At 34.1% G+C, this 24,223-nt stretch overlaps 1 protein-coding gene across 1 annotated transcript; it reads right to left on the bottom strand.

The window, feature by feature from the left end:
- Positions 1-1,032: 1,032 nt before the first annotated feature.
- Positions 1,033-23,826, bottom strand: LOC140039269 (macrophage mannose receptor 1-like). The gene is made up of 43 exons (XM_072084873.1): positions 23,787-23,826; positions 20,830-20,978; positions 20,155-20,273; positions 19,291-19,418; positions 18,360-18,577; positions 18,058-18,155; positions 17,735-17,847; positions 17,464-17,593; positions 17,116-17,198; positions 16,839-16,961; positions 16,316-16,387; positions 16,167-16,199; positions 15,869-16,030; positions 15,428-15,516; positions 15,147-15,297; positions 14,585-15,016; positions 14,258-14,296; positions 13,798-13,971; positions 13,509-13,625; positions 13,079-13,195; positions 12,214-12,459; positions 11,646-11,861; positions 11,203-11,360; positions 10,621-10,731; positions 10,366-10,484; positions 9,824-9,969; positions 9,464-9,672; positions 9,216-9,352; positions 8,361-8,413; positions 7,785-7,949; positions 7,549-7,593; positions 7,202-7,380; positions 6,889-6,953; positions 5,923-6,020; positions 5,468-5,728; positions 4,885-5,036; positions 4,508-4,607; positions 4,123-4,370; positions 3,642-3,813; positions 2,879-3,130; positions 2,288-2,464; positions 1,926-2,117; positions 1,033-1,633 (listed from the first exon to the last, which is right to left on the bottom strand). The coding sequence occupies exons 1-43, from the start codon at positions 23,824-23,826 to the stop codon at positions 1,419-1,421; spliced, it is 6,303 nt and encodes a 2,100-aa protein (XP_071940974.1). The 3' UTR covers positions 1,033-1,418.
- Positions 23,827-24,223: the final 397 nt, after the last annotated feature.

Genomic DNA, 24,223 nt, shown 5'->3' with positions numbered 1-24,223 from the left:
AGGAACATTTCCTTTTATCCAAATGGGAAACTCTCTTAGCTAGCTTAAGAGAGTGCCCCCGTGCTCTATTAGATACATTTAGTTTTAGGAAATCAGATACTGATTTATCATAATAGCCATTTAGAATTTTGAAAGTTTCAATCATGTCATTACAACATCTTCTTTAGACCAAAGTAGGCAGTTTTAAAGCTCTTAATCTTTCTGTATAATAAAGCCACTTAAGGTTAGCGATTAAACATGTAGCTCTACGTTGAATACTTTCTAGAAGATCTATATGTTTCTCTAAATATGGACACCACACAGAAACACTATATTTCCAAATTGGGTCTAACAATGGCTTTATACAACAAAAGTAGAATTTCTGCATTCATATAAGTGAAAACTCGCCTAATCAGTCCCATTAGCCTATTTGCCTTGTTGACCTTCTCTGTTATATGCATTTCAAATGATAATTTACTATCATAATTCCTAGGTCTTTCTCATGGTCGACATGTAGGAGATTTTCAGTATAACTATCTGGGTCCAATGAATACTCATTAAATATGTGTTGCATTCCTTCTTCTTAATTCCAAAACCTTACATTTCTGAATATTAAACTCAAATAACCAAGTTTCACACCATTTCCTTAAAGACTCAGATCCTTATGTAATAATAAATGATCATATAAATTTGAGACCTCTATATTTTTGTGTCATCTGCAAAAAGGAATACCTCAGAATTTACACATTCTGGCATATCGTTGATATAAATAACAAAGAGGATTGGCCCTAGGACACTGCCTGGTGGGATTCCACTTAAAACATTATGCCATATGTTCATGTACATTCTAGTTGTAGGTCACAAGCTTTTTGCTATGAATGAACTATCCTTTTCTAAACATTTCAAAATCGATTTTTTTTCGTTTTTAAGAGACATATACAATCAGTTACACAATACAATTTTATATTTATTGGTATTTTTAAGTCAAAAATAATTCAAATAAAATTCAAAATTTACACAGATTATAAAACTTTGTCAAAGTATGGCACGCATTTATAATCAAAATATATTAACTCTCAACTGGTCGACTACTGTTGCAGATCAGCATCTTAAAATTGAATATCCGTAACGTTAATTTCAAAATTACAAATAATTTGGCATAAATTTAGAAAACCAGTATTTGTAAAGAAAAAAAAATACTGTTCTATTATATGTTCTGCATTGTATTTTTTCTAAATTCTGGGCTGCATATTTTCATTATAGAAAGTTACAATATGTTTATACACAATTCGTTTAAAGCTGCTTTTTTGCCTTCAAACTAGTTTGTCCTAATCTGTAAGCAAAAAATTCACAAATTCAATGTGATAATGCTTTACTTTAAAATAATTCCAATATTCCCTAAAAACACTGTATATACAGTACATCTATATTTTATAATTTTAAGCGTCGTAATCATTTTCTTTCTTTTCTACTTGTACTTTATTTGATCCGGCAACATATAGGGCGTTATCAAATCCAACACTGTCTATTCCGGTTGGGTCTAATGATTTCTTAGATGAACGGCCAGCTACACAGTAGGTTATGATGATTACAAGTAAAATAGCAGCCAGTGCTCCAACGCAGAGAGCAGCAATGACGCCAGCATTCATTGGTTCTGTGAATTAAAATTAGTAATATATTTATAATAATTATTTACTATATAGCTCATAATCATAATATTATTCGGTAAAACAAATGGTCATTAAGTTATACCTATTTTGTGTAGTTTGAAACCGAAATTGTGTGACGATATAGAGGGCGCTCTGCAACATTGGGTTACGACTTGTAAATTAGGAAACCAGAAATGTGTGACGATATAGGGGGCGCCCTGCATTTTATATCTTTTGAGCATTTTTTACATAAAAAGCTAGTCGAATTTCTCAAATATGACTGACCCCTTTTATTACCTTTTGTTTGATTTTCATTACCACCATCATTATTTTTTGTTGTTTTTGGTATGGATCTTTGAGTTGTTTGCTGTCTCGGTGGAGTTGGTCGTGTTGTTGTCTTTTTCGTCGTTCGTCCAACAGGTGGTGGTGTTCCATTACTTTTTGTAGTTTTTCGAATGATTGGTTTAGTTGTCATTCCAGTTAGTGGTGCTAATAAATAATGCATTGTGTTACGTTGGAATGCACATACAGTAAATAATATATTAGGATTTGTTCAAAATATTTTATTATATTAAGCCTTGAATACATAATAATACGTGTGTATTCTGGCCATTTGAAACAGAGATAAGTACTTAAGTAGGCCCATAGTGATCACTTACTCTTGTCAATTCTGCAGACATATCCCTGACTATTCATACATTCAATGTCGTTCCATTTGCCTAATGGTCGTAGAACTTCAACGCAGTTTTCATGTTCACCGTTATGTATAAGACTAGGCTCTCCTTCATTCCAATTAGTGTAATCAACCGGACTGTTATCCGACCATGCAAATCCACCTGCAATGATTGGGGTGTGAAAATGTAAAGTAAAGTGCTATTAGTGCTATGTTATTTATATTATAACACCTAAATAAATTCCTGCCATTTGATTGAACGATTGTGGGTCACATGACGTGCAATAGTACGCACTATTAAACGATCGTTTAACATTCATTATTAACGAACTGCTCAATTAGGGCAATCTCTTCGCAAATAAGCGTTTTTTAAAATTGAAGATGCAGTTTTTTTTTTCATTTATGCATGCAAAACCGTTCTATTTAGGCCTACTACCTACCTACCACTTTAACCGATGTGAATCTTAACTTCATTACCAGACTTCTCTATCCATTACCAAAACCATGGAGGTATATAATTTTATAAATCCATGACGAAACTAAGGCACTGTCATAATTGAACAAATGAATTACTAACCACTGTCAGTTCTGTATAGACCGGTCCATATATCTAATTCAGCACTGTTTGCTTTAGCTGATATGAAGTCATTGTCTGCCTTAGTGTGAATACTAGCCAGATGTGCGCCAATCTTTGCACAATTGAACTGGGCTTCAGGCCATGATATGGTAGACAAACGTTGTATTTCGAAGAAGTAACAATAACTTCCAAATGCTTCCCAGTCGACTGGACAAGTTCCAGGAAGGTCTGGAGGATTTGTTGGCTTGGGTGCTAAAAATAACATTGATTATAAGTAACGATAATTGTTTTGTCTATATTCAGGCAAATTGCCAAGGATAACCATAAGCGAATTCATACACTATCCTTCTTAAAGGTGCCAATCCTGTTCACAAGACATCTACATAAACAGAGTCTTATTACAAGTTATTGATATATTATCCATTATCACTTAATGTGTATTTCTTCCTTCCGAAGCGTTTAGACATTAATTCAGTTTTTTAATTCATATTATCATATACGCATACAGTACAGCTAAAAACTACTGCAACGTTACCCACGTTCTAGCTTCGTGGCTACTTCGTGGCTACGCGTGGTACTTCGTGGCCACGCGTGGTACTTTGTGGCCACGCGTGGGAATTCGTAACCTCAATAAACAGTTATATGCTTACGTATGCACGTAATTTGTCGTGTACCTATGTAGTAGTAGACCTACTGGGCAAAATCAATCTTGTCATCTTTATTGTAAACTGTTTGTTATTATTTTCAAAATGTGTCCTCTTACCTAACGAGTACTTGCACAGTGCTGGATGGTTGTCAGTACAAACAGTATCGTCCCAGTAACCAGTCTCATCAATCATCACACAGCCTTCACCGGACCCAAAACTGGGTTCATCCCGGCCCCACTTAGTGTACCAAACTGGCCATCCATTCACCCATTGGTACTCGCCAGCAATCTATATATTGATGTAAGAAACACATATAATTCATTAGCTTATTACTTTGTTTCAAACCCAACTCTTCCAAACGAACATGACTCACACATAAAAACCATGACAGGAGGCAGCATATACGAGTAATACTATTTGCCTCCTAATTTCAATTAAAGATGGCCAAGTATCACTCACTTAAAGTAAGCAAGTTAACTTCCATATATGTAAGATAAACGTACAGTACATTTCTACATAAAAAAACAGACGTTTTTAAATACGCTTTAAAATAGCATAGGGCCTACTGTAATTGTATTGAAATGTGATTATCTCTACCTTGTTATCGACCATTCCAATCCAAGTTGCTGCTCCACCATTATCTCCAATAACCTGCTCAACAAAAGCTTCTTCGTAAACATCAATAATGTTTGCTAAAGCCGCTCCACCTCCCAGATTTGTACAAGCAGTAACAGCTTTGCTAAAATCGAAACTACCGTCCACGAATTTAAAACAGCTATCGTAATACTGACGATATCCGGTGCGACAAGACGAGCTGGTAACGGGAGGCTCTGGGGCAGATAATGCTAGAAGAAGAGTTAATTTAAACATTTTTATATCAATGTATATTAAATAGAGACATTTTATTGTTATTGTAAAAAGGCTATACTCATATAAGAACGTATGCTGATTAAAGGGCCAGAAAAAAGTAACAATAACTTACAGAATCCATCTTGGCAGATGTATCCGTTCTTTTTATCACAAGCATTATCATTCCATAGACCTGCCTGGTACTCGCTACCAATTAGTTCAACACAATCTTCCTAAATGATTAAACACAGTTAAATATAATTAGTTTACTATATTGTATTAATGTTAGTTTTCAGTTTAGGTAATCTCCCTTTTCGACTACCACCGCACTATAACGAAGTATAGTGTTAGTTACTACATACACTCAATTCATGTGTTTGAAATTTATTTTGTTTTTGTGAATAAAATACCAATACTTTGTACCGTTAACTCGTGCAATTGCGACAGTCGTCTCTTTCAAACGAGTTCTCGCAAACGAGAGTATAATAAGTTACATAGAATGCTACTAACCCCGCCACCAGCTTCGTTAGGTTCTCCGCTAGCCCAGTTGGTGTAATCTACACTTGATCCGTCCGTCCATCGAAACTGTTTGTTGTTGGTCAGATCGCTGAGGCCAACCCACATACGGTAATCTAGTCCTTTCAACTTAGTAGTTAGGAATGCTACAATATAAAATAGTTGTAGGTGGTTAAATAATATCGTTATGCATTAGGTGTGGAAAACTGTCGTTTTTCATTTTAATTTTTCATCTCATAACATTTATTTACAAACTCTGACAAAAAAAGAAAAGAAACATACAGTGCAGATATATAATGATAATTAGGTCAGAGAATGAAGGCAGATGCCCGGAAAAATAACAAATAAATACAGATACAATATAGACAGGTACAGGTCAAGACCTGGTAGGCTAATAATAAAAGAAGATATGATTTTGTATTTATTTTGTTTTAAGTACATTTTGGGAGGCAGAGTCTAAAATTGACAAATTACGTAGGTGATCATATCCTCCTACATCTCTAAAAAGACTAAGCGTTGAATATAACGTGACGTCAATTATTCAGCGTATAAATATTCCCGTATTTGTCACGCTTACCATTGACACGATTGTCGTGGATGGTGACAAGGTCACCTCCCAATCCGCGACATTTATCTCTTGCATCCATCCAACCAAAACGATCAGATTCAACAGAGCCGTGGAACTGGTAACATCGTTTATTGAACTCCATCCAGCCAGAAGGGCAGTTGCCTTGAGGCAGTGCTGTTATCGGTGGTGGGTTAGTTACTACGCTGCCATAAGGCTTCTTGCAGATAAATGGGATTTTGTCACCGCAGTTGAGATCATTCCAGGAACCAACTATAAGTAAATACAAAAGGGGTTATATTAATTCAACACGTAATATTGCCAAAGTGGATGTGACGTAAATTTTTTTAAAGTTACATTTTTAAAGTTTAATACTGGTAATCTGAATATTGCAAACCAAGGTCCAAGATAAATATTTATGGAAAATATGTAATATTATATAAGAGATAATACATAAAATAATTTACTTGACGTGTAGAGTTCGGCACACTGTTCTTCTCCGTTGAAATCGTTTGGTTCACCAGTTGCCCAGTTGACATAATCAAATGGAGTGGAGTCGGACCAGCTGTATAAGAACAAATGTGTGATTTGGTTATGTCTGGCTGCGATAAATGCCAACAGGTCTGTACTATGTATTCACACGATGCACGATGTCTGTTAAGGGACGTTGGACTGATCGTGTCACGGCCACAGATAAATCCTTTAATCTCCGAAGCTCAGAATCTTGTTGTTAGATCGCCTTGGCATGACACATCTCCTTTTATATAACACCTATATAAATTCCTGTCATTTGATTGGACGAATGTGGGTCACATGGCGTGCAATAGTACGCACTATTCAACGATCGTTAAATAGTACTTTTTGAAACATTTTTGTGTACGAAAAAAAAACGTCTAGATGTTATATAAAACAAATAATGAATGTTTTGTATTCGTGTAATGGTACAAATAATGGCACTTGGTGAATGATGAAAGGTTATATCAACTCGGCTTTGCCTCGTTGATATAACCTTTCATCATTCACCTCGTGCCATTATTTGTACCATTGCACTCATAAACATTCATTATTTGTATACTAATTAACAAACATTTTAGGAGAGGGCTAGGATGTCAATTGATTGGTATTTGTATGTCAATGCCATGTTCAAATCCTGTCACCGTTCCAGGACTTTTCTCTGACGAGCCAATACAGCCTTGCGACTTGGTTTAGAAAGTATTGGTTTCCCATTCTGCATATTATTGGCGAGAGGTTTGGTTGATGGCGTCAAAATACATTAACAAACATGTTTAATTATGCCACGCTATTGTACACACTTCTTATTATACATCGATGTTTATATGTTGTGTAACGTGAGTAACGATACAGGAAATAATACTAGTATGCACATTACATATTTAATTTACATTATTGAAGTTTACAACTCATAAACTTACGAGTATATGCCTTTCACTTCATATTCTCTGAGGCCAATCCAGTAGGAGCTAATTGTTTTGTCAGTCTACACATTCAATAAAAAAAATATGTTTTAGTCATGGCCATTTGTTTCACTTAACTTAATTTTAATCATAGATTTCAAAACTATTATTATTTTTATAACTATTTAGTTTAACCCCACTTTATAACAACTACGGTTGGACACTTTGTTTGGACCCAAATATATATTTATTATTATTAAATTACTTAGGTTTTTATATTGATAATTTAGTAAATTATAAGGTAGATTTAATGTAAGTTAACTATAATTACGTTATCATTAAGGAACTGCATTTCTGGAGCAGTATGGATTGAAACAAGTCTTCCGTTTTGTACATGGCAGTAGTCGTCCGCGGCTTGCCATGACAAGCGTCCGCTACCAGAGGCTTGGCTGAAGAAATAGCAATTGTTCTCAAACTGGATCCATCCTTCATTACCAGGACACAATGGGTCTTAAAACAAATAACGATCCGTTATATGATACATATAATAGGATTATGATGCGTAGCTAGAGATGGATGGAATAAAGATGAAGAGAAGAGTCTGGAATTAAGAATTCCTGGAACAAAGAAAGCCTAAAAATGTATATTTAGTAATAATACCAACTGTACAGTACTTACATGGCGTTGGGGTCATCGGTGGAAGAACCGTGATTGGTCGTACGCCTGCAAAACACAAAAATAAATATAAATAAAAAACAAACAAGTTAAGGGATTGATATTCATAAATTCAATTATTTATACAATTTGTTTAACGTTGTCAGCCCGAAATAAATTACAGTAGCCTTCTTTAATATATATACCATTTTTAGTTTTTGCATATTAGTGTTTTATATTATCAAGAGAGAATCACACACCCTTTGGAAGTTTGCAAACCCAATGTCTAGTTCGGTCACAGCCAATGTCGTTCCAATTGCGTGCTGAAAAGAACATCTCCACACAGTCCTCTTCGTTCACATTGTTGGGCTCTCCATTTTCCCAGTTTGTATAGTCAACTGGCGTGGAATCAGTCCAAGTAAATCCTAAATATTTATAACAGAAGTAAATAATTTCAAGACACCGAACAACAAAACATACAGTACCCTGGTTGAGTGGGGAAAAAGTGTGCCCAAATTTGTAGTGATATGACCACCGTGTCCATATATTGGTATATCACTTTTTTTTTGTCACATAAAGTTAAGTTTGATAGTGTAGACAGAGTTTAAAATCAATTAATCAATCAATCAATCAATTTCTTTGTCATCACAGTAATATAATAGCCTTACTTATGATCATCATCATTTTCATCCTCATCACAATTATCAAGACCATATGTATCTATCACTCATCAATTGTTAATCCCAATATGACAATCATGTTCATCCTTATCCTAATATATATATATATATATATATAATATTTTCATTTTTGCACTCATTAATACTTATTCTTACCATTTTCTTTGGTCTGATCAGTTAGCCCTATCCAATAACCTGTAGCAGTGTCTCTGAGAAAGAAAGTATAAATAGAAAATAATATTTAGTCTCGACCCGTTACAGACGGTTAAAAATCGCGCAATTAACCCGGAAGGATCACACCGGCGCATGCGTAAACCATGAACGAGTTATATACATTTTCGTCAACAATTTTCGGAGTAAAATATAGCGAATCAAGACAATTGCTGGTCGTCTATTTAATTAACTGGTGTCAGTAATTTTACGGAAAATCTGTAATATATACACAGTAACTATGTATAGATGCTGTTTAATTCAGCAGTTAAACTAAGGCACACGGTATCTTAGGCCCTACCAGAGTTCCCTTTTCTTACTACCACCAGTCACACCAACGATGATAGCGGGCAGTAGGCCGGATCGGATAACATGCACCCTTACTACCAGGATTTATTTGGACTAGGCCTACACTCAAGGTACTATTTGGATATATATACTGTTTTTTATTGTTATATTGTTCTGGAATTATTTTGATGAAGAGAATGCGATACACTGACAATACGGAAATATACTATTAATTGATCATGTACACATAACAAGACTGAACGTCATGGAATTAAGGTAAGTCACCTGATTAGTAAACATTGATTTAAACTGTATTTAAGTCTAGTATATCTAAGTTTAGAATAAACAAAGCGTAAGATATAGTACAAAACATTACGTTTGATTTTTCGCAATGTTAGCCAACTTCAGTTTCTGTAAAATAAGGTGTTAAATGGGCCAAAGTTAAATTCTTGTTTTTATTAATTAAGCGAGTTAATCAAAAAGAAAGTCATATAATAATGCCACATTGCTTACGAGACTTTAGCCACTTGTTTTAAAAAGGATTCTTCGTCGTTAGAATGGAAGCTGGCAAGGTAACCTCCTTGTGAACGACAGGATGCGGAGGCATCTGACCATGTTTTCAATTGTGATGTTATTCTCGCTTCGTTTATCTGCAATAAAATAATGTTTGTTAGATACAAATCCTCGTTAGTTGGTGTAGACCTGTCGATGATTCAGTGTGACAGAAAAAATCAAATACCATTAAAATTATAAAACCTTACCATAAAACAGTTACCTCCGTATCCAATCCATCCATTAGCACATCCTGAACTACTTGGATCGGTCGGGTCATAGGTAACTATGGGTCTGTCTGTGTAACCAGAACGGAGTTTTTCACATATGTAGTTGTACTGTGAATCGCAAGCCGAGTCTGCCCATAGCCCCGCAGATTTTCCGGATGAAACTGCTACGCATTTGCCTTCTCTGTCATCTACAAAATAACGTTGAAAAAGCAAAGGGAGAAAATTACATTATATACTTTCGAATTTGTTTTTGTCTCCAACTTTTGGTATCTTTCTTTTTTTAAACAATCCACACTAGCCATTTTAAATAAAGCGTTACATAAATAATTATTATCATACCTGGTTGCCCTTTGTTCCAGTTAGTATAATCTACCGATGAACCATCAGTCCATGTGTATGACCCATCGTCTTGTTTTTGAAGTCCACACCAGTAATACTGCCCACTTGCAAGACCAAGCTGACTTGACACAAACGATTGCTCAAACCTAATTTTAATGACATCACATTTGCAAGGGTTACCAACAAATTGTACATTAATGTTATTATCAATGATGTTGATTCCTTGCCATTTGATTAGTAAATAACACGTTTTATAGTCACACACACTACACTAAATCTTACAGGGCGAATATTTTTTCTTTCGTGGGAACAACCCACCTTTATTATTTCCTCTCTTTTTTTTCTTTTTGTTTTTCATTACTTCTTACATAAAGTTGACACCATTAATAAGAATGAATGAATCTAAATACTTAGAAATTGTATTCTAAGTATTGCAATTTGTAGCACACAAATATACATATTATACTCATGGTTTTAAAACAATGCATTAAAATATAAGTTTTATACAAAAAATTGGCTTGAATAAAATTAAATATTCTTACCTGTCATTGATTGACACAAGATGTCCGCCCAAGCTCTGGCAACTCTGCTTTGCCGAATCTGCGTTTACTGGCGATGTACTTACAAACAAGTAACACGAATAGTCATAACCGATCCAACCCTGAAAATACATAATTAGACTCGCCATAGAGAAACGTTGATTTTATTGCCATCATATGATAGGTTAGTACTTTCAGAATTTATGATTTTTAAACTACGGTTAATGTTCTCCTACGTCATTATCATTATTGTCTTACCTGATCACATCCAGATGGTGTGGGAGGAAATTGTGTTGGAGGCAGATTCTCCTTTTTTCTTTTGCAAATGAACTTTCTTCTGCTGGCACAGTCATTGTCATTCCATGCTCTCTGATGAAGAAATAAACATATTAGTTGTGTGTTCTGTTTTTACTGTAGGCCTATGCTAAAATAACAATGAACAGGGTTCAGTAACATCGGATGGGATTATTGTCATATGGTAAATAAACTAAGATCGTTTCGGTACAGTAAAGGTCAATTTACACAGACGAGCCGTAACAGTAAGCGGAAAACCGCGTAGCTTGTCCCGCGTATAATCTGTATCTATCCTGAGCGGAAACCACTCAGCGTTGTGTGTAAATGGTCATAAGGAATAGCATACGGTGTATTTTGTATTACCGTTACCGCTCCTCTGTGTAAATTGGCCTTTAGACGGAAGGAGACGGTAATTTATAGATATGTTTAGCTCAATTTGTTCTTTATCGGAACTGGTTGGATTGGTTTAGTTCTTCATCTATCGTCCCGATACAATTGCTTGCTAATGTTAAGTGGTATGACTTTTGTAATACATTATTGACATACATTGGTGTACATTTCAACACAGTCTTCAGAACTTCCTTGGTGATTGTTAGGTTCATTTGTGTTCCATATTGTGTAATCAGTGTCTGAGCCATCACTCCAGGTAAAACTCATCTGGTATGTCAAGTCGTTTAAACCAATCCAGATATTACCACTAGACGCTGTAATATTGGAATGTCAGCATGATTATAATCTTCGTCATGATAAGCATTGTGTCATCTAATTGACATCCATTGACTAAGTTTGTCCCAGTCCTATATATTTATACATTCCCTTATTTTTCTAGTGTTTTCGTAATTAGAGTGATATTTGATATTATTATTTGGTAGTAGGCACAATCTAGGCCATGATATTTAAATGTAGACCCAAAGTAATATAGTTTTAATATTTCCATCTTGTTTGGTTGTGTTAAATTATACCCAAAAAAAAGTAATAAATATAATTACATGTAGTCTGCAGAGAATTGATGTAGTTATTTTCGTTGTCATTGTGTATTGATGCAAGATCGCCTCCCATTCCTCGGCAGTTATCACGAGCTTCAGACCATGTTCCATCAGTACTTGAAAGGTAGTAACAATAGCTAGCGTAGGAATTCCAACCATCACGGCAACGGTAATTAGGGGGTGGTGTTGTTGCTGGCATCTCGGTGGTAGCATCCATAACTAAATAAAACATGTTTTGATTATTAATTCAACCATGTGTATTTGTATATTATAAATATGATATTATGTGTAGGTGTAAGGTAAAAAATAAATGAATTATATGGTATACTCCTTTGAAACAACGATTTTACGAATTGTACGAATTTACAAAGATTAATCACAACTACTAAATCTTAATTAAGTGGCAGGCTCCTGTGAATATTTTGATTGATTGTTGATTGATTATAAATTTATAATATAAACTGCGGTTATTTGTCTTTATATATAACGTTAAATAACGCCCCCACCCAACTCAAATATTGGGGCGCATGGTGTAGGATGCATCAATGAGAAAAATCATGTCGTTGCCTACCTCTTTCGTAATGATCAAATGGAGACCCATCGTACGTTGTCTTTAAACCGCCAACCATGTCTTTATCTTTATCACTTAAGTCGCATTCTTGGCTGTTTTTGTAATAATCGAAAGATCTGCAAGTAAATGAGGTCTCTGCAATACATCTTTGGGCACAATCCTCTGGGTAAACGTTGGTAAGATGAATGTTGTCGAACCCTTCAATGGCTGCGTTTGGATAACTGCTAAAATGCGATACTATATAACCTGAAATATAATGTTTGATGTTTTTTTTAGAAAATAGTTTCATGAAAGCATAATTAATATTACAATCTAACAGCTCTTGAGAACATACTCAGTTTTCAGAAATATTAGTATATTTCTTGTCTTTATCTTACCTGGATAAAACAACATAAGCCAGAAAACAGCTTTAAGCAGTCACTTCATAGAGTCTAACTGACTATCGCAATTCAACTAGATACGTGTCTGGCTGTATTAAATACTTGTTATACAGTAGGTCAGTAGGTTCATATATACAGAGAATGTATAAGGTATTTGTATTATTTTCCACCGGAATAGCGATTTTATCGTATTTTTATACTGCAAGCAAATATTCAAGAATACCTGCGCTTTATCTATTGCTCATAGACGCCACTTCTAGGTTATGTAATTTATACTAAATTGTATGTACTTCTAATACATTGTCCTACTCCAAGCCGACGTGTGAACTTGAGTTCCCAGTGGGTTTCTGACGTCTCTTTTAATTTACAAGTTTTTGTTTCGTCAGTTGTTTTTGTGATATGATCATAATACATATCAACTTCTAACGTAGCCGAAAGATATATTTTACAGCATTTTAGAATACATATATTTGTAATAAATTTACCATTTTTCTTGCAAATATATCCCAGTGTATCGCCACATGCTTGGTCATTCCATACTCCAGTGTTTGTGTATAATTCTAAACAATGCTCCCCTAATGTTCCTGCGTTATTTGGTTCACCTGAAATTAAGATATGAATAATCGTAAACAAATTAGTAATTAATTAATTAATAAATTATTCAAATTACTGAATATAAATTCATTACCTGGCTATCTCAGTTTTGTGTTGCATTGAGGGATATTTAGGATTCTTAGCTATCTTCAACTCCGAACCGGGTTAAAGTTATCTGATGAACTGTCTTTGTATCTCGGATCACCATTGAACAGTACGGTACTGGCGATGCGAACGAGCAGATATTTATAATATAAGATAAGCTTGACAAAAAGTATACGGTAATGAAAAATAATAATATTGTAAGTTAAATTGATCTACCTGCGTTCCAGTTCAGGTACGCAAATGGACTTCCATCTGACCACTTCCATCCACCTTCCTGGGTTTTGTCATTACCCCCAGTCCATAAACCGCCTTCATTTATGTACACAATTCGAGCTAAATAATAGTACCAATTAGATTTAAAGCAATGTATTGGTGATGTCATGATGTCTATAGTTATTTTACTTTTTATCTATACATGTAAGTCACATCCTGAGGTCGACCTACTAATAACTCTTTAGACCTACTACTAACTCTTTCCTGATCCAAGAATATGTTACGTGCATACCATTGATGTAGCTTTGCTCCGTCAAACTTGTTATACTTATCAATGATCCTCCTTCATTATTACACGTCGTTTCAGCGTCAGTCCATTTCTTGAAATCCTTTGGACGGAACAAGTAACAATTTCCGCTAATAGGGTCATACTCCCAATTTTGACCACAACGTTGACTGAATACAGCTATAAAACAAACAAACGATATTAGTTAATAATAATAATAACTTTATTATTTACGATTGATAGAAAAAAGGATTGAAGTTTTGATTTAACTGATCATAGCCGCCGTGAAATGTGTTTAATACTATTTTTTATTTTGTTCTTCTCTTCAAAATATAGGTGTGTGTAGTGTGTAATCACGTCATGCATATTAAGATATAGTTTGATACGTAAACATTATAATAACATATTAATATATTACATATTGTTTTTAAAATGGGGAATATTAATAATCAGTTTTGGGACTTACGAGTTGGCATTGGTGGAGGTGGTACACTTCCCCCAGAAGCTGTAAAAGAGATATAGATTAAGTTAATTGACAAATAAGTTATGATTTTTAATGCGGATTTGATGCTAATCATGATGATGGATACGGCTATAATTCATAAAAACAATCACACAAGATCAATAAAAAGTCAAAATTATTACACATTGTATTTCACAAACAGAACACTATTTGAATAATATTCTTCTTTACGTATTTTCTGCATATTCCAAGTGTACTATGTTTCAAGTTCAAATTCGCTTGTTAAAACTGGACAATGTTTATCATTATTGTGTTAAAATGTTCACTTACTTAAGTCACAAAACCTGAATTCTCCAGAACTCTGCCAGCCCGTTGTGTATCCAACATAAGCAATGCGTAGAGGGTTAGGATCAGTCCATTCCATGAATGACGCCTGCCCTGCTTTACCAACACTGATCTTTCCATTATCGTCCCAAGTGATCCAAAATCCACGGAACTCATTTTGATTCAGAATATTTGGAGTTGATACATACACCTCATTTGAACACTGAATACAACGTCTGATAGCGGAGTTCTGGTTACCCCAACCTCCAATGACAACCTCGTACATTTCACTCGCGTCTGCGGGCGAAGACGACAACCCTATGTGTACGTCATTTGATGCTTTGACATCGAAATCAACACGGGATTCGTAAAGAGGCGAGTCATGATAGCGGTAGTAATACTGGTCATCTGTATCCCCACTTGTCATTGTCTCACATGCTGAAAATAATAAATGTATTTTAGTATAACAAATCCATAATATTAGGCATAATCTAGTACAGTTCTGTACGTGGGGTCAGCAGCGAACTACGCAATGATCCAAGGATTATATAGATAAATTCCTTCTCACTTTTGGCAATTTGACATATATATCCTGCTGTTCCTGTACAGGCCAGATCGTTCCACTCTCCCATAGAGTTCTCCCAAGGAGCAAGATGTACACAGTCTTCTCCAGAACCATAATCATTGGGTTCACCTGGTGCCCAGTTAAAGAAGTCATACTGCAAAAAAGACATTGGTTTGTTTAGAGTTACGTTTTTATTTAACTAGTAGACGAATTCCTGGTTGGACCTATTAGGCATACTGGATATTATTTTACACCTAAACAAAAGATGTATAAGTTAAACTTACAGGTGTTCCATCAAGCCATTCGAATTTTCCTTCATTGGTGGTGTCATGTAGACCAACCCATAAGTATTTCCTTGCAATTTGCGTTTGAACTAAAGTGAAACAAAAATGGTACTGTATCAGGTAGAGCAATAGTAGGAAGGAACAGAAGCAAACTCCATTGAATCTTGAATAACTTAATCAGGTAGTACAAGGACGGATTGGATCTAAAGGTTGTAAAGGATTCATTGTAAAGTATATTTCGTGTCTAAAACGAAAGGATTTGTTGAACACCCTACAGTCATGTACATCCGCTTCACCTTCTAGTGGAAGAATCATCACAATACTCCACAGTCATCAATGGTGAATATAGTCACATTTTAGATGTGCCCTTTACTATAGAGATAGAGATTTATCATTAATGTGGGCGGTTCCAGCAGATGTACAGAGGCCGAACATACTCACGTGATAGAAAAGATTGTGTATCTGCATCGTGGATGCTTGCAAGTTCTCCTTGGATAGACTGACAAGCCTGAGATGCAGCGTCAAATGTTAAGTCAGTGTCACTGGTAACCTTGTAACAACCGTCACCATTTAGAATCCAGCCAGGAGGACAGGAACCGACGCCTGGAAACAAAATGTATGTTCACATCATGTTAGGCCTAGCATCATCTTGGTAGATGTATATTGTACGTTTACATAGCAACATAGAGATTAGTCTTAGTAAGACTAAACATACAGTATATACATTAATTGTACTCACCAACAATAGGAGAGACTGTTTTGATATTTGTTCCTGTAAAAGAAAATTTACTAATAACTTGATTGAAAAATTACATAATCAGTTGTTGTCTTGTATAAGTTTATATGAGTGTAACTTGGAAACTAAATGTTAAATTATACAGTACTTACCGACTTTTGCTTTGCAAACAGAAGCAAGTAAAAGAAAGCAGTTGTCAGAATCCCATTTTCCTGTAGAATCCTCTAAAGTTAATAAAACAAAGAATTTTCAAAATCTTTCTTCGCTCAAGACAAACTTATTATTATATCACTTTGATACAGCGGATTCTTTTAATAATATTATAAACAATGTTCATCTTAATCTACTTCCGTTTTATGTTATGTTAATTTTGTTCTGCTTAGGAAGTGGTATAGCCTTAGCCAACTCGGGTAGCGTTCTCTCGACGACCTAAAAACTATCTCAAGACGACTCGTCTTGTCGGGATTCAACTCAGACAGTATCGACGAGTTAAGACGTTTTTTTTTCGGGCCTCGTCGTACGATTCTGTCTGAGCTGGCATTTAGAGCGTCACTACACAGCTAATTGAGTGGGAGATTTAATAGCCTCAGCGCACATATGCACTGCTAGCTTCAACAGTTTCTCAGTTTTCGTTAAAGTTCATTTCCAAAATATATAGTATACATTATTACTTACCGACAAAAACTTTTCCACAGTCTGGTTGGTTTGGCATATTCTTTGGCATGTTTGGATTCCAGTTGTTGTAACCTGCGGTTGATGTACCTTCTGTCCATGCAAAGATACCGTCGCTTGCATAATCTGAAAGAAACATAATCAGTATTATAAAGACAGTTTCAACGTGTGTTTAAAAACTGAAACAAGAATAGACTTTTATTGGACAGTCCATTTCAATGCACATTGTGAATTTAATATACCAGATCTCAACGTCCCATAACAAAGCACAAGGTTTTACCTGAAATTCCAATCCAGTAATCGGTTATTCCAACTGTTGCCAAGTCTTCAAACTGTTTTTGGATGAAATCACTTTCTGTGTTGCTAAAATAACAAAAAAACAAAAACATTAAAGGTCAGCAAAGAATTCATTGTGGTTTACGTTCCACATAAAAGTGCGATTAATGTTGGACATTTTTGAAATAGTTAAATTTACATTTGTTGATAACTAATTGTATGATTTTACAAAACAAAAATGTCAATATTCATAATCTCTGACAGACAGATTGGATCCTATTCTGTACTCTAATTTTGTGTATTAAATTTTATTTTTAAATAGTACATAAAATATCATATTTGTCATATTTACCTTAGGATTGATGTTAGATAAGCACCTTGAGCTTCGCAGTAGTGTTTTGCATCAGTCCACGTTTGTGCGTTGTTATCATTAAACTGATAACAATATCCTTTATGCAACCTCCATCCTGGTGCGCAGGTACCTAGGAAAAACACACATACTTCTAACATAACTAGCTAGCTGGATGGGTTTCAGATTGTAAGTTCTGATTTAGTGTTTAATGTATGTATAGAGGGTTTCATATATTAAAAATAGTTTATATTCTAATTTACTAATGTGTTACCTTCTGCTTTCCGACAAATAGATTTCGCAAGATTAGTACAAGGAGCTGTATTCCATTGTCCGTTGTTGGCACTGTTTAGTATTTCAATACAATTTCCTCCTTGTGTGTAGAACCTATAGGCATCACACACAACAATGATTATAATTATAAAGTCATGCAACAATAAATTGATACATTTTTCATTATACTCCGATTGCGTTTATTTTGTGGCGATTTCGGTCAGAATTATCGAATTCGTTAAGTCAGATACTGAAGTTAAAAAAATATGCTGACTATATTACCAATACGATCAAGAATTTAACTTTAACGTAACAGAAGCTTACTTGTTGTCTGGTTGGCTTGGAGCCCAGTTGTTGTAGTCGTTTGTTAAAGAGTATGGATCACCGTTGCTCCATTGGTACATACCTGATGACCCACCATTCTAACAAAACAAAGTGTGAACTATAATGATCTGGACCGGTCAAGTTAGAATCGATCAAGTACATACTTATATCCTATATTTACTCCAGCATTCGAGTACAAAATGTTTGGTAAACTGCAGCAAGTTTGATTTGTGTTGGCCTATAACTTCATCTCATGTTTCCTAGGAGTTACCTCAATATCTTACCAGCAGTAGGCTACTTACTTTATCAGACAATCCGATCCAAACAGTAGCACTTTTTACTCCCACAATGTATGTTGCTATATTTTGCTCATCTTGCGACTTAATACTTAATATTTCAGCGTCAACCGATGTACAGTAATTGACAGAATCGTCCCATGATGCATCACGGTCCATGAATTTGTAGCATTGTCCAGCGCCATCAAACCATCGTTCACTCTCATCACAATTTATAGGAATATCTAAATATGAATCGATTCATTAGATGGTTAATTCACTGCATGTTTATTTGATGTGTATTTTATATTGCTTACTTAGGCGGTTGATGTTAATTGAATCTATATAAGAATAAACATTAAACTAGGCGAACATGGTATGAATTTGACCGAATGTTAAACGTTAACTTTAACTCAAACGTTATAATGATGCCGATATTACATTGGAAATACTGTAAGCAAATGAGCAACATGGAATATTGACTTGGAGGCATAACAAGCAAAATACAATACAAAATGTACTAAAAGGCGAATGGTAAAATGTATGAGGTAAATACATGAACCGAGGAATGAAGGACCTAAACTCGATTTATTGATTGATTGATTAATACAATTTACTTCCTGTTTGTTTTCCGATTATCAATTACACAGTTGATAATAATACTAATTTTAAATTTAAAATTGGTATTTATTATGATTTCTCATGTACATATTTATGTTTTTTTATATAATAGTATAGTAGTAGGCCTAATGTTATTTTATCAGAAGCAAGCGGTTCCCACTTTGTTTGGTTTTGTTGCCATGGTTTCCTAGTGTGCAGTTACCAAATTGTGAATGAATAAACAATTATGTGGTGACAATTTTGTCAAAGGAGGAGCGAATGTCGTTATACAATTTCAATTCATGTTAAGTGCACGTGTTATTATGTGTGCATTATGTGAAGAGGGAACGGTTGTTACCACTGGGCCTTTCACATAAAAACCTCTTGGAGTAAGTACAAAATTGGTCATTCCATAGTCCGTTAGTGAACATCACTGTGCAATCCTCGTTTCCATTTAAGGAATCCGGTCTTCCAGGTGCCCATAACCTAAGTCAAAGTGTTTAGTTTATTCATATTAATTCTGTAATTTAATATTATTTCGTAAGTAGAACAACTCTCCTTATAATGTTCAATTGTGTATCTTTGATTGTCAACATCTTCAAAATCGCCATTATGGATATCGGTGCTATATAATTGATTTATAAATTTATTTATTTGTCTTTCGCGTTAATAGTTAATTGATTTTAGACGTTAGCTACGTCAGTATATTTTCAAGCTTACATGACATTAAAAAAAATACAATCGACAAGATGACAAGTAAATGATTACACGGTGGAAAACATTCAATAAACATCATAACCGGTGTTAAGCGATGGTTTAAATGGTTAGAAATGTTTTGATTTAGTTTTCGCCAGTCTTTCAGCAGATGCCCTTACCCGCGGCTCTTTCACATATCATTCGTCGATTATTTGTACACGCCAGATCATTCCATCTGCCGTCAGTGCGGATTTCTGAGCAATCTTCATTGCTTCCGTAGTCATTTGGTTCCCCAGAATTCCATTGTCTGATTTGGCGGTAAAAAGTTACGTACATATGCGCATTGGTTATCATATGAATAGGAACCATTTTTGAATAGGGTTTATTTAAATATGCTATGCTACTATACTAATCTTTCAAAATTACGGTTACACACACAAAACAACACTCTCTAATATTTCAATATGCCAATTATATTGTCGTTGTGTGATAATACGAGATGTGTTAGTAAGCCTATTTTACTTACGCGTTATTGGGATCTAGAGCTGTACCATCAACCCATTCAAAGTTTCCTTCAGTACTTGTATCATGTAGCCCTATCCAGTGGGACGTACCAGTATCCTTGATCAAACCATTTAAAAATGTCTTGATAGAGAAAGAAAACAAACAAGGTTAAAAGACTAGGCCTATGTCAATTTAAGGTAGTAAAAATGATAAAAACACCGACTATTTATTTAAACCTTACAATGATTAATATTGGGCATTCATGAATAGCCCCTCCATAATCTGTTTTTTAGTTCGTTTAGGATATTACGAATGGTATCTTACCTAACAATTGTAATTCGCGCGCCTTTGTTGGTTCTGTGGAAGTGACTCTTTATATTTTAGTGTGGGTCTTGCACATCTGAATTATCTAATAATCCAATAATCGAAGTATAGCTGTCTTATTGGTTAGTTCCCTTTATTGCTCTCATGCTAATCGTTATTTTCAAAGAATCTCAGTGTGAACTTACATTTACGTCAGCTGTGTTAATCACGGCTAGATCTCCTTTGTCGAATTCACATGTTAATCGTGATTATCTAAGAATCTCAGTGTGAACTAACATTTAGGCCTACATCAGCTGTCTTAATTATGGCTAGATCTCCTTACTCAAATGCACATGCTAATCGTGATTATCTAAGAATCTCAGTGTGAACTTACATTTACATCAGCTGTCTTAATTACGGCTAGATCTCCTTGATCGGATTCACATGCTAATCGTGATTCGTACCAATTCTTTGCATCTGTCCTTACAAAATAACATGAATCCCCATAGCTTAGCCATCCGCTTGGACACCTTTGACTGTTTACTAAAAAAAAAAAAATCAAGAAATATTTTCAAAGTCAATGTTTTTCATTTAAAATTCTATGATAGGAATTATAAAAACCATTTATGTATTATTACATCTTCGTTGAAAGTGAGCCGAAATGACCATGCCATTGTTCAGATACAGATACAGATTCATTTATTGTCTAATATAAATGAAAATTACAGTGCTCATAAACTATCTTGACTTGCCTAAAATAAATATAAGGGGGAAAAAGAAAAAAAAAATATCTAACAAATCTTTTGTTATAATGCCTTATCCCAGTTTCAGTACCACAAAGGGACAACCAGTCGACGTGTTGCAGATGTATGATAGAAAGTTGTTAATTACATTATTGTTCGAAGTCCTTCCCCAGAGACAGTTTGAACATAATTTTTAGTTTTTTAATTTTAGTTTATTTTATAGAGTATTGTTATATCAGGGAAGAATTCACTCTTCCCTGGTTATATATTGTTTATTTATTTCTTAGACGGCACAACTATACATACATATGTTTTAAAAGGTAACAGTCTGTACCTTATATAATCAGCGTAAACAAATATACATATATTTTAATATCTTTGGTCCACTCAAATTCTTGTGACCTAAAGATCTATGTTAATCATTTATACTGTTATCTTCCTAGCGGTGAGTTGGTATCAACTAAACCCGGTACCATTCATTCCAGATTGTTGAAAGTTCAATCAATAATTATGTAGTGATAACAACTGATTCAATAGTTTCTGGTTATGTTTAAAAAGCCTTCTAGACTAATATAATATTTCGATTTTCCTCGACTAATATAATATTTCGATTTTCCTAGACTAATATAATATTTCGATTTTCGTAGACTAATATAATATTTCGATTTTCCTAGACTAATATATTTCGATTTTCCTAGACTAATATAATATTTCGATTTTCCTAGACTAATATAATATTTCGATTTTTCTAGACTAATATAATATTTCGATTTTCCTAGACTAATATAATATTTCGATTTTCCTAGACTAATATAATATTTATTTCGATTTTTCTAGACTAATATAATATTTCGATTTTCCTAGACTAATATAATATTTCGATTTTCCTAGACTAATATAATATTTATTTCGATTTTTCTAGACTAATATAATATTTCGATTTTCCTAGACTAATATAATATTTCTATTGTATTTGTTATTATTGATCATTTCGAGGAGATAATTAGTAGTATTTATTTAAAGTTTTTTTGAAAAAATTAATCGAATTCAAACCCTAATTCATACTACTAAAATATGTAATTGTTCTTATTGTTATTGTTATAGCGGGGTACATTATTCAGAGGATATAAGTAATTTTAAGTAAAGTTTCACATTTCATTTTCTTGGCAAATACATTTTGAAATAAATTAGATAAGCATAACTCTAAAGAAGTGAAACTAAATGATAGAATACCTTTGATTCTTACATTATTTCTTTTCCCTCTAAGCTCTGTCTCTACACTATAAAATTTATGTGACAAAAAATACATACATACATACATACATACATACATACATACATGGAAATGATGATGTCATATCACTACCATATTTGGGCATATCACTACCATGTTTGGACAAATCACAATTTTTGATTATTACACTAGTTTGATAGTGTCGACAGAGCTTTAGATTCCAAATTAAACAAATTCTGTCTACCGTGAGGAAAACCATTTCCTTTGTTTTTAGTTTTTTATTCACAGTTTGTTGGATCAATTACTCTTAATTTCTAGTAAGCCACTTTCAATACTATCTTATTTATAACCATTCATTTTAACACAACTTCGATTGTTACCAGTAAACCCTCGTTCAGTGAGGCATCTAATTTCAAGGGGCACCACCCCTATTCAAGTTTCAAGTGGTCAAGTTTCATAACATTTATTTACAGACTCTGGCATAAAAGATAATAAAATACAATGCAATAATATAATGATATAAGGTTAGAGTTTGAAGGCAGATGCCCCGAAGAATGAAGAAAAACATCTTGTTTTCGGCGAGCCTTAAAAAAAGAAATGATAATAAATAGAACATTAAAAAAGAATAGAAACATTTTAAAGGGAAATAATTCCAAATAATGCATATGTTTCCTAATTAATTTAAGCTTATATAAGTATTTAGTCTACCGTATTATTCGGTTTGTTTTACTTCAATACTTCACGGCATGAGATAAATCTTGGATATTATTTTAGTGAAACAAACAAATACAATTTGAAAGAAGTAGCAAAGATTAATGATTATTAATCAGATATGAAGATGTGATCATTAGCGCGATTTAACCCTACCAGGCACGGTACCGCCCCTGCTTCTGTTTATATATTGTGATAACATGATCGGGTTTAGTGCTTATCGCACACTTTGCTGTGATAACAATTTGTACAACAATTTACTTTACTACTGGGGACTTATCGGCTTATATAGGCTTTGACATTTTTAATTTAGTTTGTTCAACATAAGAATTCCTACCCGCACTTTCTGTTAAAATGATGCTTCTTTATAGATAGCCTCCTATAGTATTCCTATAACTTCTAAGGTTAAATGCATGTTTTCTACCATGCTACAGTCACAATCCCGGTTAAGTAAGAAAACGATCTATGCACTTTTTACACTTGATTTGAGCCACCTAACTGTGGCCTATACCTAACATTTCACTAACTTCAATGTACTACTACTACTACTTATGTTATTAATGTTATGATGATGCATATAAAGTACAGCGAGTCGATCAAAACATAGAGATAAAATATCTCTATGATCAAAACTATTAAAAAAGTACAACATTGCAATCTTACCTGTGTGTAGAATAAAAAGAATACCTATGTAGCGAATCATCTTTAAAATGATGCTACAGATACATTGAATTTGAAAACAGACAACTAATTAGGTTTTTGCCAAATACGAACACAAACTCGGCCCTCGCTAGTGATTATACTGCTAAGCTGCCGATAACTTCGATGGTGTGCGAATAAAGTTTAAGAACAGTTGGTACTATACTTCAGTCGATGAGGACTATCCTATATTTTGAAGTCGATAGAGGGCATCCTCCGTCTGTGATATTTAATTTGATCATGTCTGTTTACGATGAATTGGATATTCCATCAACGCACTTATTATAATTTGAGTAAGGAAAAAGGTTTGTTATTGTGACAGGACGATGAAGCCCTAAAACTTTCTGAACATGAACACATAAAACATGTAATAATACAAATAATGATTCGAATGTTTATGA

The sequence above is a fragment of the Antedon mediterranea genome, chromosome 2 (assembly GCF_964355755.1).
Source record: "Antedon mediterranea chromosome 2, ecAntMedi1.1, whole genome shotgun sequence".
NCBI lineage: Eukaryota > Metazoa > Echinodermata > Crinoidea > Comatulida > Antedonidae > Antedon > Antedon mediterranea.
This window is presented reverse-complemented; position numbering and strand designations above follow the sequence as displayed.